Raw genomic sequence first — 17,623 nt, 5'->3', positions numbered from 1 at the left:
AAAAACAAACTCTCAAGAAATAAAAATAAATGGCTAATAGAAATATGGAAAGAAAATCAACCTCACAAATAAAAATAAGGTATCATTTGTCATCTATCAGTTTGGTAAGGTAAAACAAAAAATCAACAATATGTAGCTCTGGAGTATTTTGAAATAAAAGACATACTCAGATACTCAATAAAAGTGTAAAATTGCCAGTCTTCCTTGAGGTTAATTTGTCAGTATATATTATTAAAACCAAAAGTGTGCATAGTCTTTGATCCAGCAATCTTGGCCAAGGAATTCACCTGGACAAGTGTGCAAAGATGCAATGTATAAGGATGTTCACTGCAGCACTGCTTATAATAGCAAAAAACTGGAAACAATCTAAATATCTGATAATAGGTGATTGGTTAAATGAATTACTGTGCATCTGTACTATGTAGCCATTTAAGAAATGGTTTATATCTATGTTCATTAATGTATATGAGATCTAGCCACATTCCACTAGGGAAAATGCAGGATGCATAATAACATAACTGAGCTTATTTATGTATGTGTGTACATATATGCATAAGAATGCTCACCAAAATGTTAATGATAGTGACCTGTGGGTGGTGGGATTCAAGGATTTTTCTTTCTTGTTTATACTGTTTGAATTTAAAAAAATAATAAACATATTTTTTTGTAACCTGAGAAAAAAACTTTTTTACTTTTTTTTAAACCCGTAAAATAAAGCATGCATTGGAGAATTTAAAAACAAACTCAAAGCACAGACTCAAAAGATTGAACCTATCTTAGTTTTGTGTTTAATGTTCCTACACCAGAAAAATCCAGCATAAATGTTACAACAAAAGGAGCCATATAGAGTTGAGTGTACTTTTAAATACTTATCCCCCCCACCCCGTAACAAGAAGAGGTCACATGGGAGAGGATCTCCAAAGCCCCTGCCAGACTTAACATTTTATAATTTTATAACATGGCAAGGTTATCAAAATCATGTTCAAAATAATGCTCAGGCATCAGTAGTAGAACATAAAATGGGCCTGAGAACCTCATTTTCTAGAGATATACTGTTTTTCCTTAAAATTTACAATGCTTTGATTTCTGTAGAGATGCCAAGTACAACTATCTTGAATATAACATCATCTAATAACATTTATTTAAATAAATGTGAATATGTAAAAGCTACTTATAGAACAACGTTTTTCTAAAAAGTATTTAGATATTTCTCAATTTGCCAGGTCAATACTGTTGCCATTTTATACACAGGCACACAGTGAAAACCAAATGGTTACAAGGTTAATTGACATTCCCATCTGTGTTGAGTGACCTAAATTCCTATGGACCATGATGCCTCTTGCTGACTTTAATATCCCCAATGTTGATTAAAATTTCTGTCAATAAAATATAACCATTTAAATAGTATTTTTATCACTAGTTTACCCTAGGTCTAAGCTCATTGTGCCTCCAAAGACCCAGATGATTATGACAGCATTGACAACATTAAAGTATTAGAGGAAACATAGACATAACTTACATTTTTATGATTGACACATTTTAAGAGGACAAGTTCACGATAAGCTCTCTTTGCATGAGTCTGATTCTGAAAAGGACGGCTTAGTTTCTTGACTGCAACATTTATCCCAAGAACTGTATCAAAAGCAGCACTATAATTAAGAAATATAATAGGCAACCCATTAGGATGATTTTGGAATATACAGCAATGCAGAATGTACATTCAATGTATTATCTTTTTAAATGAATAACAAATAAGGAAAAATCTGCTTGCTTCCACTCTGGTACTTCTGCACATTAAGAGCAAGGTGAGTTGGCTAAGAGTGCAGGACGAACGGACTCCTCTGCAGAGGTGCCACCATGGCAGCTGAAGCTAGGATGGGATTCAGCAATCCTTTTCACATGGACGTCTCACTATATTAGTTGAGATTATTATGTTCAGAACCAAGTAATTTAATATAGAGCATGTAAGACTGCTCAGGAAACAAAATCTTCAGTTTAAATATGCCAATAAGTTGAAAAAAAGTCACTGGTATCACTGAATGAAATATAAGTATATTTTGGAGTATCACGGTGGAGAAAATGGTTTGAACTCATGAGATGGACAGAATAAATCTAAGTTTTGATTGATTGTGTTTTTCCCAGATGTAAGAATCTAAAAGGAAAACAGAAGCCAAAATCTCAGTTCATGGTAAATCCCCAAGATACAAAATCCCTAACATAAGCAATTGCTATACATAAAATTCTGCTAGAAATACCTCCTCATACTACTATGGTAAAAAATAAAATCTTCTAGGGGCTGTGTTTCCAGAATCTCAAGTTCCCAGCTGAAATTTATGATCGATTTTCCTCCAGAAAATAGACAGGAAAACTTGAGTACCTTCTGTACTAGTTTCAAGCTAGCACTAACAGTATGATTGCTGTCACTGTTACCTTTTGGCTCCTCATCAGGGGTTAAAAGATGCTAAAGAACATCTGAGAACCTAAGCACCATTTAAAATACTGTTTCTAATTTATTTATTGTATTCAGTTTATAACACTGTTTACACTTATTCACTTCTATTAATTTTTTTTGCCAAAACACCCAAACTTAATTCAATTTTAACTTTTTTAAATTGAAGGCTGTCTGCTGTAGCATTTGTTTAAGAATTATTAGAAGCTTCATGTTACTTTGGAATTACTTTTTCTTTAATTCAGTTTACATTGTGTGTTCATGTATACACAGATGTAAAATCACATGCCCAGGGACTTCCCTGGTGGTCCAGTGGTAAAGAATCCGCCTTCCAATTCAGGGGACTTGGGTTCGATCCCTGGTTGGGGAACTAAGATCCCACATACTGTGGGGCAACTAAGCCCGTGTGCCACAACTACTGAGCTCATGTGCCGCAAACTGCAGAGCCCACGCCCTCTGGAGCCTATGGGCCACAAGTAGAGAGAAGCCCGCATGCCACAAGGAAAGATCCCGCACGCCTCAATGAAGACCCTGCGTGCCACAACTAGGACCTGATGCAGCCAAAAAAAAATAAAGAAAATAAATAAATTAAAATCACATGCCCATATGCAAATGTAATATTCATATGGATTATAAAATGTTAAAAATAATCTATTTGTGAAACAAATCATTAATTAATACACACACATGTGATTTGTACATATATATATATATATATATATTTCTCAGTCTTGAGAATTTAAAAACAGACACACCTTTTTTGGTCTAAAAGTTTTTGTCCTCATTGGAGCCAAATGGACCAATTCTGAATATCTGAGCGGACTCATGCTTCCCCATTCCTAGTTCCAACTCCAGGAGGAGCTACCTTCAGTTTTTCCTGGCTTTCTTTTAGTAATATGTCAGCTCCAAAGAATATACTTTTATCACTATTTCCTCATTTATCAACTTCAGAAATTAGCTATTTACTCCCCATTATGAAAACTGAGGATTTAGTCACTTAGTTGAAACCCCTGACTCCTCCTAGTTTTTTGTTCTCATGTTATTTTTAACTTTTCCCTTGGTCACCCTTGTAACTTTAAATAACATGCCTAAACTTGTTGCATCAACTTTCAAAGAAACCTCTTGCTCCCCACTATGTAAAATGAGAATATTACACTTCATCTCCTTTTTCCTCCAGCTCTCTAATCTCTTTTCCTCCAATTTCTGTCTTAAATGGTCAAGTTTAATAACACATCTTTCAATCTCTATAATTAAATCTTCTGTTTCCTCCTTAGGATGTGTCTAAAAGTTGAAAATCAACTTACAGAGTGTTATGTATGTATGTGCACACATGTAAACATTACTAATTTCAGAGCGAGGATTACACTTCATTTCTAAAGATCACACGACCCTTGCCCCTCATAAGAGAATGTGATTGTTTCCAGCATTAAGGTTAAATGGATTCTCTTCTAACATTCCATAAGTTCTCAAACATCATGCCGCTTTAAATTTGTTTTATTCTTAGATCATGACTTTTTCTAACTTTTCTACCACAAGTTTCTAATAAACTTTTTTTTTCTTATTAAGAGAAGACAAATATACGTCTTTAGAGCCTGTCACTAGTACTTCTTACCTTCTTACTCACATTATCTATTGTTTGGAATCTATTCCATTTTTGGGGAAGACATTTTTCTTGGGGTTTCAAGGCCTGATGTGTAGCTATCGCCCTGGGATTTCTTTTCTCTGGCTTCCACTGTTTCTGGTGTTACACGTTCTTGTATTCTTTCTTGTTGGAGAACATTCTCAAGGAATTTCCTCAGAAAAAAAGGGCATGGAAGATAAATTATCTTACTCTTCATTTATCCTTGATTGATAGTTTGTCTTCTAAGCTCGAAATCAATTTTCTCTCAGAGCTCCAATGATTTCCAAAGTTAAGTGTTGTTGGTGAGAAGGCATATGCCCGTCTGGTATTCATTCTTTTGCTTTCTTTTTTGTTTCTCATCCCAATGATTTATTACAAAGAACCATGTTTTGTCAACAACCCCAAAGCACTCCCCCCACTAATCACTATCCTTCCTGCCCCCCAAAGACGATAACTACTTCTGACTTTTTTTTATACTATAATTTAAAAAAAAAATTTATTTATTTGGCTGTGCTGGGTCTTAGCTGCTGCACGCAGGATCTTCAATCTTCATTGCGGCATGGAGGATCTTTTAGTTGTGGCATGTGGGATCTAGTTCCCTGACCAGGGATCGAACCTGGGCCCCCTGCATTGGGAGCACAGTCTTAGCCACTGGACTACCAGGGAAGTCCCCTACTTCTGACTTTTACGATAATCACTTCCTTGCTTTTACCAGCAAAACATGTATCTTCAAGCCCCTGCATCATTTATTTTTGCCTGTTTTTTGAAACTGTCTATGTCGGACTTCTTTCACTCAACATTATATTTGCGAGGTACATCCGTTGTTGTGTGAAGCTATAACTCATTCTGTGTCATTGCTATAATATTCCTTTGTTATGATTATATGACATAATGGTGATAGATACATTGGTTGTTTTCAGTTTGTAAGCAAAAAACATGGTCATAAACATTCTTGTACATGGTTCTGGGCATGCATTTCGGACAAGCAGATAGCTAAAAGTGGTATTACATATAGTTTATTTTATTAGATAATGCCAAACTGTTTTCTGAAGTGGTTTGTTCTATCAATTTCTAGGCATTTGATTTTTTTGTAGTATATTGACCCTGTGTCCTGCAAGACGGCCAAGTTTAACAAAAGGGAGATCACAAGGGAAAGGGTGGGGGGGGTACTAATCCAATCACAAGAGCCCTTCCGAAGCAGAGTTTGTTTTGGCTGGTGTGAAGAGGGGAAAGTCAGAGAGATCTGAATCCTGAGAAGGACTAGACATGTTGTTGCCTTTAAGATGGAAGGGGGGGTCAGGTGAGAAGGAATGTGGGAGCCTCTAGGAGCAGAGTGGCCCCTGGCTGATAGAGAGCAAGGGAATGGAATGGAGACCTCTGACCTACAGCTGCAAGGAACTGGGTTCTGCCAAGAACCTGAATGCACTCGAAAGCAAATTCTTCCCCAGAGCCTCCAGATAAGAGCCCAGTCCAGTGACACCTTGATTTCAGCCTTGTGAAATGCCAAACAGAGAACCCAGGGAAGCCCACCCAGATTTCTGACCTACAGAACTATGAAATAATAAATGGTTGTTGTTTTGCTTTAAACCACTAAGTTTATGGTAATTTGTTATGCGGCAATAGAAAACAAATACATCCTCTCTTCCATATTTTTCTACCCTTTTGTCTCCCCAGGCTTCATTCTGGATACTTTTTCCTCACCTATCTTTCAGATCACAATTCTCTCTTCAGTTATACCTAATATGCTTTTAAACCCACCCATTAACTTCATAATTCAATTACTATGTCTTATAGTTCTATAATTTCTATTTAGTTTTTTTAAAAGTTTTCATTTTCCACCAAAAATTTTTCATACTGTCTTTTATCGTCTGGAACATTACATCATAACTCTTTGGAAGTCTGGATCCAATAATGCCAATAACCCCTGTGGATCTGTTTCTCTTCTCTGTTGTTTGTGCTGGATTTTGTGAATGTTGTCCAATCTCCTTGTGTGACTAGTTATTTCTGATTACGTGTTACACCTTGAACTTGCAAAACTGTTTGCTATCTAGAAATAATTTGATATCCAGTATGATGCTATCTTCCTCCAGGTAGAATTTACATTTATTTCTTCTGGATACCTGAAGGCACTAGCAATTTGGGCTCACCTCAATTTGGGCTCAGCAAATGAGATGATGTGAAGCTAAGTGGCAGTTCCTGCAAGGGCCTGTTTCTTTTTGGTTCATCCTTACTTCTAGGATGCAGCCCTTTATTGGACCCAGTTAAAGCAAAGGAAGTTCACTAAGCCCCTTTAGAGGGCCCTGGACTCCAATCCTTGTCTCCTATAGCCCCACAAAGCAGTCCAAAGGACTCTCAGTCTCTCAGCTGCCCACTCCAGAATTTTCAAATGCCCTCAAGGGAAAGAACACCCCAAATCCTGGGCTCCTCTTACTAGGCTTCTCCTTCCCCAGATACTGACCTAATAATTCTTAATTTACTTACTCGCTCTCTAGGGGCAAATGTTGAGCATGGGGGTGGGGGTGGGAATGTTGGGAGCCAACTAGCAAAACTGTTTCATAGACACACTTTTAATTAACATCCCTACTTCTAGCCACCCGTTTCATCTTTGTTTTTTGTATCTGGCATCTGTATACTCACAACCTCTTTGGAGTTCTACTATAGATAGGTTCTCTTCTTTGTGGCAAATGTTTTATCTACTTATTTTCACTTCCTCTGCAGAAACTTGTTAAATGCTCTCATATCTACTGATTACTGCTCTCCTGTATCTTTGTTTAGGTGTCTGATCCACCATCTTAAATTAGAAGTTTCAAACCATACATTTTAGAGGTGTAACTATAAAGACACAATGATTTGCCCAAGGTCACTAAGAACTAGTGCTATGAGGATCTGAGCTGGACTTAGAACTCAATTCTCCTGAATCATAGCCTTCCTATGCCTTATAGCGTATATCTTCTTTATCACAAAAATTTTGTTGTGGACATTATGTTTATTTATATATACTAATAGAAAATAAAACAGTATAAGAACAGGCCAACATTCATGCTTGTACAGAACTAGAGGAAGCAAAAATGAATAAGAGCTATACCAACCATTTCATGTTAAGGTTGTAAATGTCACTTCTAAGCATTGTCAGATCTAATATTACACTTTTTTTTTAAACACTTCATAAAAGATGCTCAACATTGCTGATTATTAGAGAAATGCAAATCAAAGCTACAATGAGGTACCACCTCATACCTGTCAGAATGGCCACCATTAAAAAGTCTACAAGGGACTTCCCTGGTGGCACAGTGGTTAGGAATCTGCCTGCCAATGCAGGGGACACGGGTTCGAGCCCTGGTCCGGAAAGATCCCACATGCCGAGGAGCAACTAAGCCCGTGCACCACAACTACTGAGCCTGTGCTCTAGAGCCCGCGAACCCCAACTACTGAGCCCACCCGCCTAGAGACCGTGCTCCACAACAAGAGAAGCCACTACAATGAGAAGCCCACACACCAAAACGAAGAGCAGCCCCTGCTCACCGCAACTAGAGAAAGCCCGCACGCAGCAATAAAGACCCAACGCAGCCATAAATAAATTTATATATATTAAAAAAAGTCTACAAATAACAAATGCTGGAGAGGGTGTGGAGAAAGGGAACCCTCCTACACTGTTGGTGGGAATGTAAGCTGGTGCAGCCACTATGGAGAACAGTATGGAGGTTCCACAAAAAACTAAAAATAGAGCTACCATATGATCTAGCAATCCCACTCCTGGGTATATATAAAGACAAAACTATAATTCAAAAAGATACATGCACCCCTATGTTCATAGCAGCACTATTCACAATAGCCAAGACATGGAAACAATGTAAATGTCCATCTACAGATGAAAGGATAAAGAAGATGTGGGACATATATACAATGGAATACTACTCAGCAATAAAAAAGAACGAAATAATGCCATTTGCAGCAACGTGGATGGAACGAGATTATCATACTAAGTGAAGTAAGTCAAAAAGAGAAAGACAAATACCATATGATATTACTTATATGTGGAATCTAAAATATGACACAAATGAACCTTTATGAAACAGAAACAGACTCACAGACATAGAGAACAGACTTGCTGTTGCCAAGGGGGGGAGAGGTGGGAGAGGGATGGATTGGGAATTTGGGGTTAGCAGATGCAAACTATTATATGTTAGAATGGATAAATGACAAGGTCCTACTGTATAGCACAGGGAACTATATTCAATATTCTATGATAAACCATAATGGAAAAGAATATTTTAAAAAAAGAATGCATATATACGTATAACTGAACCATTTTGCTGTACAGCAAAAATTAACAACAGTGTAAATCAACTATATTTCAACTAAAAATTTTTTTAATAAAAGCAAAAAAAAAAAGTTAAGCACTTTGTAGAACTGTTTCGTAAAACAAAGAGTCCTTACTACTTTGGTTAAACAGCTTGAGATTTTAGAAGGAGAGAGAAAAAGTGAATATATATATATATATATATATATATATATATATATGAAAGAAATGTACACACATTTTCCCCATAGAGCTTTAAAACCTTGAATTACTTAATTCTACTAATAACTTAATTTTATAAATACTTCAAATGATAAACATTTTAAAACTTACTTCCTAATTATTTTACTAACAGTTTTAATGAACAACAAAAACATAGAAACAAATAAATCAGACAACTGTAAAAACAATTCAAAATTAGGAGTCAGAATATTTTATTTGGATCCCAGCTCCTCCTTTTAATTCTGTATCAATACCTGCACTTTGGTTTACCTGCACACCTGTCCCTATATCTTTATCAAGCTCTAGTTTAAATAGATGATTAACAAGTTTTGTAAACCATGCATTATTGCTACTATGATATTTTACTTCTCAAAAATGTAAAAACACATGTATATTAGTTTCCTATTGTTGCTATAACAAATTAGCACAGATTTACTGATTTAAAAAACAAATTTATTACCTTACAGTTCTGGAGTGTGTGTGTGTGCGCGCGCGTGCGTGTGCGTCGATCAAACCAATCACACACTCCTTGGTTCGATCAGAGAGAAGGCTCTATTCCAAGCATGAGCTGAGATTATCTGGAGTTCCACAGATAAGTCTCAAAAGATCAGGGATAGTGTCAGGACAGGGACAGAAGAGCAGGTTTCAGAGGAGACTCCAACCAGGAGATGCAGTGGGGACAAAAGTGATGGGCGTGGGAAAGAACCTGTCATATTTGCAGAGAAGGGACCATTGGAGATAAGAAGTTATCTAAAAGTTAGCGCTTGATGGTGGGTATACTCAAGCTCTTCCATCACTGATGAGGAAGAAAGAAGTCTGACTGGCACCATTCATAGTTTCTTGCTCTATCTACACAGCAGAACAAGGTAAAAGATCCTCTCCTTGAACCTCATATAAAAAGAACACTTTTCTTTTAAGGACCTTAAAGCATAATGCCAATAACCAAGACTCTGTGCAAAACAAAGCCAGGAAAAAATCCTCTGAAGACATGTGGGAGAAGTATCATGGGAAAAGTTTCTCTCTTGTCAGTCTGGGACTACCATTGCCTGCACCACCACGGCTGCAGTTCAGTGGGACCACGAAGCCTCAAGCCTAGAAGGAAGGTGAGGAGCAGTCACCCACCTTCCCGGCTGAGAGGAAGCCAGCACAGGCTCTGGTAGAAAGTAGCAGTAAAGTAAAAATGGAAACCAGGTCTCTAACCATCTAGGCCCAGCTCTCGTGACAGCACCTCGTCTAAAAGCCAAAAGAAAACATCCCAGAAGTCTAAGAATAATTTTCATAATTGCACAAACATTTATAAAAGAAAGTATCAATAATCTGAATCAAGTTAACTAACCCCTTTTCCATGCATCAGTAAAGTTAACCCAACTAAAAGGTTTTGATTTGGTAATGAATAACTGGCTTGTGTTACAAAGTTAAGTGAATAATTACATCAAAGATCACAAAATAAACTGTTAGCTGTGCAAGAGGCTCATTAAGAGCTATTTTAATCAGTTCAAAGACTTCTTTCTTGAGCAGAAAAGGGTGAAACCCAGTTTTTGATCCTTCCTTAAAATCAAAATTCAGGCTATGGAAATGGGGATTTGTAAGACGTGAAATTTAGGATGGTGTTAAAATTTTAGCCTCTACATGTATGTGAGGTGAAAGTTGCTCCTACAAATGTTAATAAAATTGTCATAAAATTATTTAAATGAAAATACTAAGAGTTAAGTGAAAGTACAGTTAAGATTATATCAATATATAACTTAAGTTACAAGAAAATGACAACATATTTTAATGCATAATATAACATGAAAATATTACATATAATACTATAGTATCAGGGGTTAAATATCCATTAAAAATGACAAATATCCTTAAGTTAAGGCACCTTTCAGTTTATATTTTTTTTCAAAAAAATTTTTATTAAGGGGAGATTCACATAAACATAAAATGAACCATTTTAAAGTGAACAATTCAGTAGCATTTAGCACATTCACAGTGTTGTACAATCACCACCTTTAAGTAACCCCAAAAGATTTTCATGACCCCAAAAGGAAACTCCATACCCATTATGAAGTTGCTCCCCATTCCTCTCTCCCCTTTGCCCTTGTTACCACCAATCTGCATCTTTCTCTATGGATTCACCTACTTTGGGTATTTCATATAAATGGACTCATATAATAATACTACCTTTTATGTTTGGCTTCTTTCACTTAGCATGTTTCTGAGGATCATCTATGTTGTAGCATATATCAGTGCTTCATTTTTTTTTATGAATAATATTCCATGTATGTATATAACACAGCTTGTGTATCCATTCATTTATTGATGGACATTTGGGCTGTTTCCACCTTTTGGCTATTGAGAATAGTGCTGCTATGAACATTTGTATACAAGTCTTTTTTGAACATCTGTTTTTAATTCTTTTGGGAATATATCTAGGGGTATTTACTGGGTCATATAATAATTCTATGTTTAACTTGTTGAGGAACCGTCAAAGTGTTTTCCACAAGTGGCTGCACCATTTTACATTCTCACTGGCAATGTATGAGGGTTGTAATCTCTTCACATACCTGCCAACCTTTGTTATTTTCCATTTTGTTGATTATGGCCACCAAGTGGGTATGAAGTAGTACCTCATTGTGGTTTTGATTTGCATTTCCCAAATGACTAACAATGAGCATCTTTTCATGTGTTTATTGGCCATAAACCTTCTTGGGGGAAATGTCTATTCAAGTCCTTTGCCTGTTTTTTTTTTTTTTTTTTTTAATTGGGTTGTTTGATGAGAACCTACTGTATAGCACAGGGAACTCTACTCAGTGCTCTGTGGTGACCTAAATGAGAAGGAAATCCAAAAAGGAGGGGATATATATATACGTATAGCTGATTCACTTTGTTATACAGCAGAAACTAACACAACATTGTAAAGCAACTATACTCCAATTTAAAAAAAAAAAAAAGATGCTTTTACCTAAAAATAAATAAATAAATAAATAAATTGGGTTGTTTGTCTGTTTGCTGTTGAGTTGTAGGAGTGCTTTATATTCTGAATATTAGACTCTTACCAGATACACAATTTGCAAATATTTTCCCATTTGTGGGTTGTTTTTTCACTCTCTTGACAGTGTTCTTTGATACACAAAAATTTTTAATTTAGATAAAGCCCAATTTCTTCTTTTGTTGCTCATGCTTTTGGTGTCATTTCTAAGAATTCAAAATCATGAAGCTTCCCCCTTTGTTTTCTTCTAAGACTTTTATGGTTTTAACTCTTATATTTAGGTCATCGATCAATTTTGAGTTAACCTTTTCCATGGTGTGAGGTAGGAGTCCAACTTCATTCTTTTGCATGTGGGTATCCAGTTGTCCCAGCACCATTTGTTGAAGAGACTGTTCTTTCCCCATTGAATAATCTTGGCACCCTTTTTGAAAATCAACTGGCCACAGATGTATGGGTTTATTTCTGGACTCTTAGTCTTTAAATTCTTTAAAAATTCAGAACTTTCCATCCTATAATTCTACCACTGCTTTTACCAGAGGAGGTTTAGCTTATAACTGTTTATTTGGGAACTTTCATTTCAAAACTAGAATTTTTTTTAATGAAATATATACACCATAATGAGTAATTTCATTATTAAATATTTCTTTAAAAAACAAAGATGGGAAGTAGTATATGAAAACTGGAAATCAAAACTAATCTCTGAAAAACAGTATTCTTTAAAGTAGCATGTAATTTTATTGTCATTTACCATGCTGTAATGAAGTCATTAATTTTAACTGCGTAACCCTTGTAAAGCTCTCCATTATACAATTAATTATGAATTTCTAGTCAAGCTCTTAATGTGGTTATTACATTAAATGTCCTTGATATCAGTCTTGCTTAATTCTCTATGTCAAATTACTATCCAATTCCAAATAAGAGATGGGTTATAAATCAAAAGAATATTTTACTGTCTAGAACTTTTTATTAACATCAAAGTATCCTAACATGAACCATCCATTCACTTTAAAACTTTCCTGGCACACTGGATTTAAGTACCAATATAGCATGTTATCAATTGGAAGTTAAGATCACCACTATTTTAGATGCAAGCCAGGCATTCCTTCCAAACAGCCCCTACCCCCTCATTAGTTTTTCTGGGAATCTCTGAACTACCATTTCCTCTCAGCTTCCAGGGCCTCTAACTACCTAAGCCGAAGAACACAACTAACTTCCCTGATCACATATCTCTACAACAGGGGATCAATTACTAACCACTGATGCAGATTCTCTAAACTCAACATCTCTAATAAAAATATAAACTCTCCTACCAGACCATCCAAGAGTTCTCTTTTATCTTGAATCCCCTTTACCTACAAGCTGTAATCATTGGGTGTTTAGCTTTACCACAGTTCCTTTTAGATGCAAAGACAATCTTGTTTTTACTGACCAAAAAAAGAAGAAAAGATTTTGCCAAAAAACTAAGGGATAAAAAGCTTGGGAAGTGCTGATAACTGTAGTCTAGAAAACATGTGAAAAACTTTACCTTTAGCTGGCCAGTGATGTCGCGGCAGCTGACTGTCTTACCAAGCAAGAGACTAAGGTTCAGGGTCAGACCAACAGTTCTGACGTTCTGGGCTGGACACATAGTTGAAGTGAGACACCAAGGAAGAGACGGCCAGCCCAACCCCTCATACGGCATCCCTTCCTGGTTAATCCATGGGGTGATAATGACACTGACTGGCCTCATCCTGCCAATGAAGGGCAAGGCACTGCAATGACGGCGCCTAGAAATGAATAGGAGTGATTGGGAATAAAAGGGGGAGGGGGGAAGGGTGGCCAGGATGAAGAAATGAATAAAACTCCAAATTTCTGTTACAACTCACTGTCATACCTATTACTCTAATATCATAATGACAGGGGTAATGGAAAAGAAAAAAAAAGAGAAAAGAAACAAAGAAAAAAGAAAAATTGCTACCTATTTAAATTTATGCAGCATTCTAAGAATTTGAGCTAGTATCCTACAATCTGACTATATGTAACTAAAGCAAGAGGTTGATTCAATTTAGCTTATAAACCTATAGCAAAGAAAAGGGTATTTTTATCATCAGTGTTTCTAAATTCTGACGACTTAGATCTATTAAGTTTTTATTACAACAAAAACTCAGTCTACACTACTGAAACAGACCATACTTACCAGACAATTCCTTGGGCTCCAGAGCCAATTGGTTTCAACTGCTGGTAACGTTTTAGGACAGAGAAAGTTGAGTCTGCCACTTGTACACTGTAAAACTGACTATCACATTTACTGTCACTCATGATGTAGTGTCATATAATATTCCGAAGAGCTGGTACAGTCGTCAGATTCCTTGAAAGAGAGAATGAACATGCATTCTTACTGAAATTACACATGCATAGCTCACTTAATAGTGTTTCAGATTTATTGGTATATAAGACAATGTGGCTGTAAGTTGGTAAACTCAGTTAGACCAAGTTCTGAACTTAAGCAACATGCAAAAAATGCAAAGACATTTTAATGGTACAAGATTATCATGAAAGGAAGGAATTCTGAGACCCTGCATGACCACATCTTAAGGGATTGGATTAGAAAATAACAACCTTTAGAGAAAAGAATTTGTACATTTTTATTAGCCATGACAAGACTACATCACTATGTGATTCTCATCAGCTTGCTTCCTGTGGGACCAGATTATGCTGTGCTGTCTCAACCAGAGATGAAGGCACTCTGGAGATGCTGCAAAATGAACATGTCTACAATTCATTCATGCAGAAAAACAAATGGACCAGTCTTCTGCTGTGTCCACAAATTCAGGTTAAAGTGACGAACCAGAAAGCAAGTCTGATGCCAAAGTGATTGTAAAAGTGGTAAGTTAAAGAACAACAGGGTGTTGGAGGCCTGGTGACACCTGTGCGTGCCGTGGATGCTCATGAGTGTGTTCCTACCTTGTGAGGTGGTCCGGAGCTGGCCTACATTCCCCAAACCCTACATTACTAGTGGGCTTCAATACAGACATACATAGACAGAGAACTCTGTCATAAGCTACAGTCAATAACATGGACACTATATTATCCACGAGGCATGAGTATAAACTGGCAGCCCCAGAGCAGCCTTTTTGTGGTTGAGACAGCAAGCTGAGATTCCTACGCTGCAGGAGCCTGTATGATTTTATACAGAAAACAAAGTAAACAGAAATCGGCAGGCAGCTACCTTTACTCCGTTCCCTGGCTCTTGTCTGATAATGTTTATTCAAAAGTTAGCAAGCTATTTATACTGGTCATTTCTTAAAAATTAAAAAGCCAACAATAAAGTCATTTAGGTAAATATTCTACACTGTTTACAAACACAGAATTTAAATTTTATTTTACAGCTTCCCCAAATTCCTGCCTGTTTGTTTTAACACCTAATATTTAATATCTACCCACTGAGTTTTTTGGAGTGATGATATGTGTTTCAACACAATGATGTCTAGGACTTCCATTAAACATGGAAATTGATTAACAACAAGACTGAACAAAGAATTTAAATCAAATGAATAGTTTCTCCAACTGACTGTTGCTTCATGTTTTACCATTCTCAGGGCAGTGGCTGAGGCACAGCTGGTAGTACCAGCAGCCATTTTGACCAAGAGCCATTGCACACTGGCTGGGGATTGTGTCTGGGAGGCCAGTGTTGCACTAGATAAACTAACATACTGCTCACAACGACCGACAGGAATTATCAGCCCTGTGTTACACTGGAGTGATCCAAGGCTTAGTGAGCTGGCCAAACCATGCTGCTGTGAGAAGGGGGCCCTAAGCTCTAGGAGGGGAGGGACAGGTCTGTCTTGTTCATGGTGGCACCCTGTACTCACAGGACAGGAAGACAGGGAGGGCCTGGACCCTGGGACAGAGTGACCATTCAATATACCTCTGCTGATCTGACCCATAACACTGTAGCTAATGATTCCCTCACGATGCTGCTCTATTTTACTGACATCTGAAGGAGTATCCTTTTCTTAATTTATTTATAGTTTTTAAGAGGCTGAGACAATTCATCTCAACATTTATGGGGTACCTTTGTACAAGAAAGTGATAAATAATATAGAAGACATATATCAAGATCAAACAGGTATTGGTCTTGAAGCAGCACCTACGTCACTATTTGGGGGAGAAGTATGAGGAATGAGTCTATTATCTACATTGTAATATAAGTTATAAAGAAGTAAGGGCCATAAGCAAAACAGAAACAAAGCTGAAACGCAAAAGAGGTCCTACCCACGAGCAGGGGTGCAGAAAACAAGAAGAGCTTCATGGAGGAGGTGGCATTTGCCCTGGATAGTTTTGCCAGAGACAGAGTAGAAGCACAGACTCAAACTGACTGTGCTCAGACATGGTGAATTGCTCAGCTTGACGAGTGGAGTAAAAATGCAAAGGATCAGAGACAGACTCAGCGAGAACGCAGGAGCCACTAAAACCTGCTATTTCTTGGCCATACTGTAATGCACCAGCAATGCTGGTCATTCATAAAGCATTTCTTGAGCACCACTGTGGACCCAGGTCCTTTGCCGGAACAGCCAGCATGCCTGACTTCTGCATTTCGAGCTTACAGAGAGCGTACACTGTGGGTACACTCAGAAGAGATAGGTTGCAAGGAGAGCCCTAAACCCAGAAGGATGGAGGTTTAGGGTGTGGGGATAAGAAGTAACATGTGCAGAGAGCTGAAGGTGCCTTCTAAGCATGACAAATCATTTGAGATTTGATTCTGCTGGGTCATGGGGGGAAAAAACTGGAGAGAAAACAAGGCCAGATCACCCCAGGCCCTGGAAGCTGCTAGGAGCCATCTGGGCCTGGGCCTGAAGGCTGTGGAGCCATCAAAGCACGAGAGGCATGGGCTCACACTTGCTTTTCAGAGAGGTCATTCAGGAAGCTGAGAAAGGGTTGGATTCGAATGGGCAGGACTCAAAACAGGCAGACCTGACAAAAATGGCAGGATCACAGCAGGTGGGGAAAAGAAAGAAATGCACGGCTTGGAGGAAGAATGTACATGACTTGTTGCCCTGCAGGAGATGGGGAGAAACAAAGGTGAAACAGCTGGAGGTAAGCAGGAGATAGCTGAGTCGGAAAGTTCGGCTTTGGACAAGTTAAGTCTGAAGTGGCCAAGGGACGGTATGACAGGCCCAGGCTGCTGACCTACTCCAGGATCCACTCCTCCCTTCATTTTAGTAACAGAAGCCACCCTGTTCCAGCTGGACAAATGGCTACCCAACTAGAGATGACATCTGGCCACTTTCCTGGCAGCCAGGTGTGGCCAGATGACCAACCTTTAGCTAATGAGATGTGAGCAGAAGTGATGTATGCTACTCCCAGATCATTTTTTTAAACAGAAAGCTGCTTGCCTTTCAATCTATCTGTCTCCCTTGCTGTTGGCTGAGGGATCAGCAGTCATAGACCCAGAGATGGAAGTCACATGCTGAAGATGCTAGAGTCACCCACCAGCCAGAGTCTGGAATGACCTTGTGGCACTGAGCTGGCCCCCATTCTGGTCCACCTGCCCACATTGAGATAGGCACAAATTAATCTCAACCTTGTTGAACAACTCTGGAACTCTCTCTGCTACAGCTGTTGTAACCTTGTACTCAGACTGGTACAGTATTAGGTTAGCTTTAGTGAATTTGGGGAGTACATTACATCATTAGGTCAATAGTTAACATAATTTCATCTCAAGATTTTAAATAATTTTAAAATTAAAATAAGTTTCCCTTATTAGGCAGAAAAAAAAATCACGTAAGACAGACTCTGTCAAAGCCACCTCCTCTGTCAAGCTTGGGCTTCATGGGCTTCATGAGAGCAAGAGAAAGAACCCCAAACCAAACTAAGAAAGCATGTAATTTAGCTATTACTGAAATCAACTCTCTCTTGAGATTGTATTTCAACAAAATGGACCTCAACCTGGTTTCAGAAGACAATTTACAAATTGAGAGGTGTTAAGAATTCTTCATGCAACCACATTACCAACACACTGAAGGTGCAGTCCCTGCCTTAACTTCCCTCACCAGAAGGTGCTGGTTCCTC

General features: G+C 37.8%; 1 protein-coding gene across 4 annotated transcripts in view; it reads right to left on the bottom strand.

Annotated features, from left to right (window-relative positions):
- Positions 1-17,623, bottom strand: part of MAPK9 (mitogen-activated protein kinase 9) — a 58,221-nt gene that overhangs the window by 26,467 nt on the left and 14,131 nt on the right. For all 4 annotated transcript variants that reach the window (XM_024116289.3, XM_028498039.2, XM_055080140.1 and 1 more), the window contains 2 exons: positions 13,749-13,919; positions 1,520-1,649 (listed from right to left, as the gene is read on the bottom strand). In XM_024116289.3, coding sequence (XP_023972057.1) covers positions 1,520-1,649; positions 13,749-13,870 — 252 coding nt within the window. In that variant the 5' untranslated portion in view covers positions 13,871-13,919. The remainder of the gene's footprint in view (positions 1-1,519; positions 1,650-13,748; positions 13,920-17,623) is intronic.

Source organism: Physeter macrocephalus, chromosome 2, assembly GCF_002837175.3.
Source record: "Physeter macrocephalus isolate SW-GA chromosome 2, ASM283717v5, whole genome shotgun sequence".
Taxonomy (NCBI): domain Eukaryota; kingdom Metazoa; phylum Chordata; class Mammalia; order Artiodactyla; family Physeteridae; genus Physeter; species Physeter macrocephalus.
This window is presented reverse-complemented; position numbering and strand designations above follow the sequence as displayed.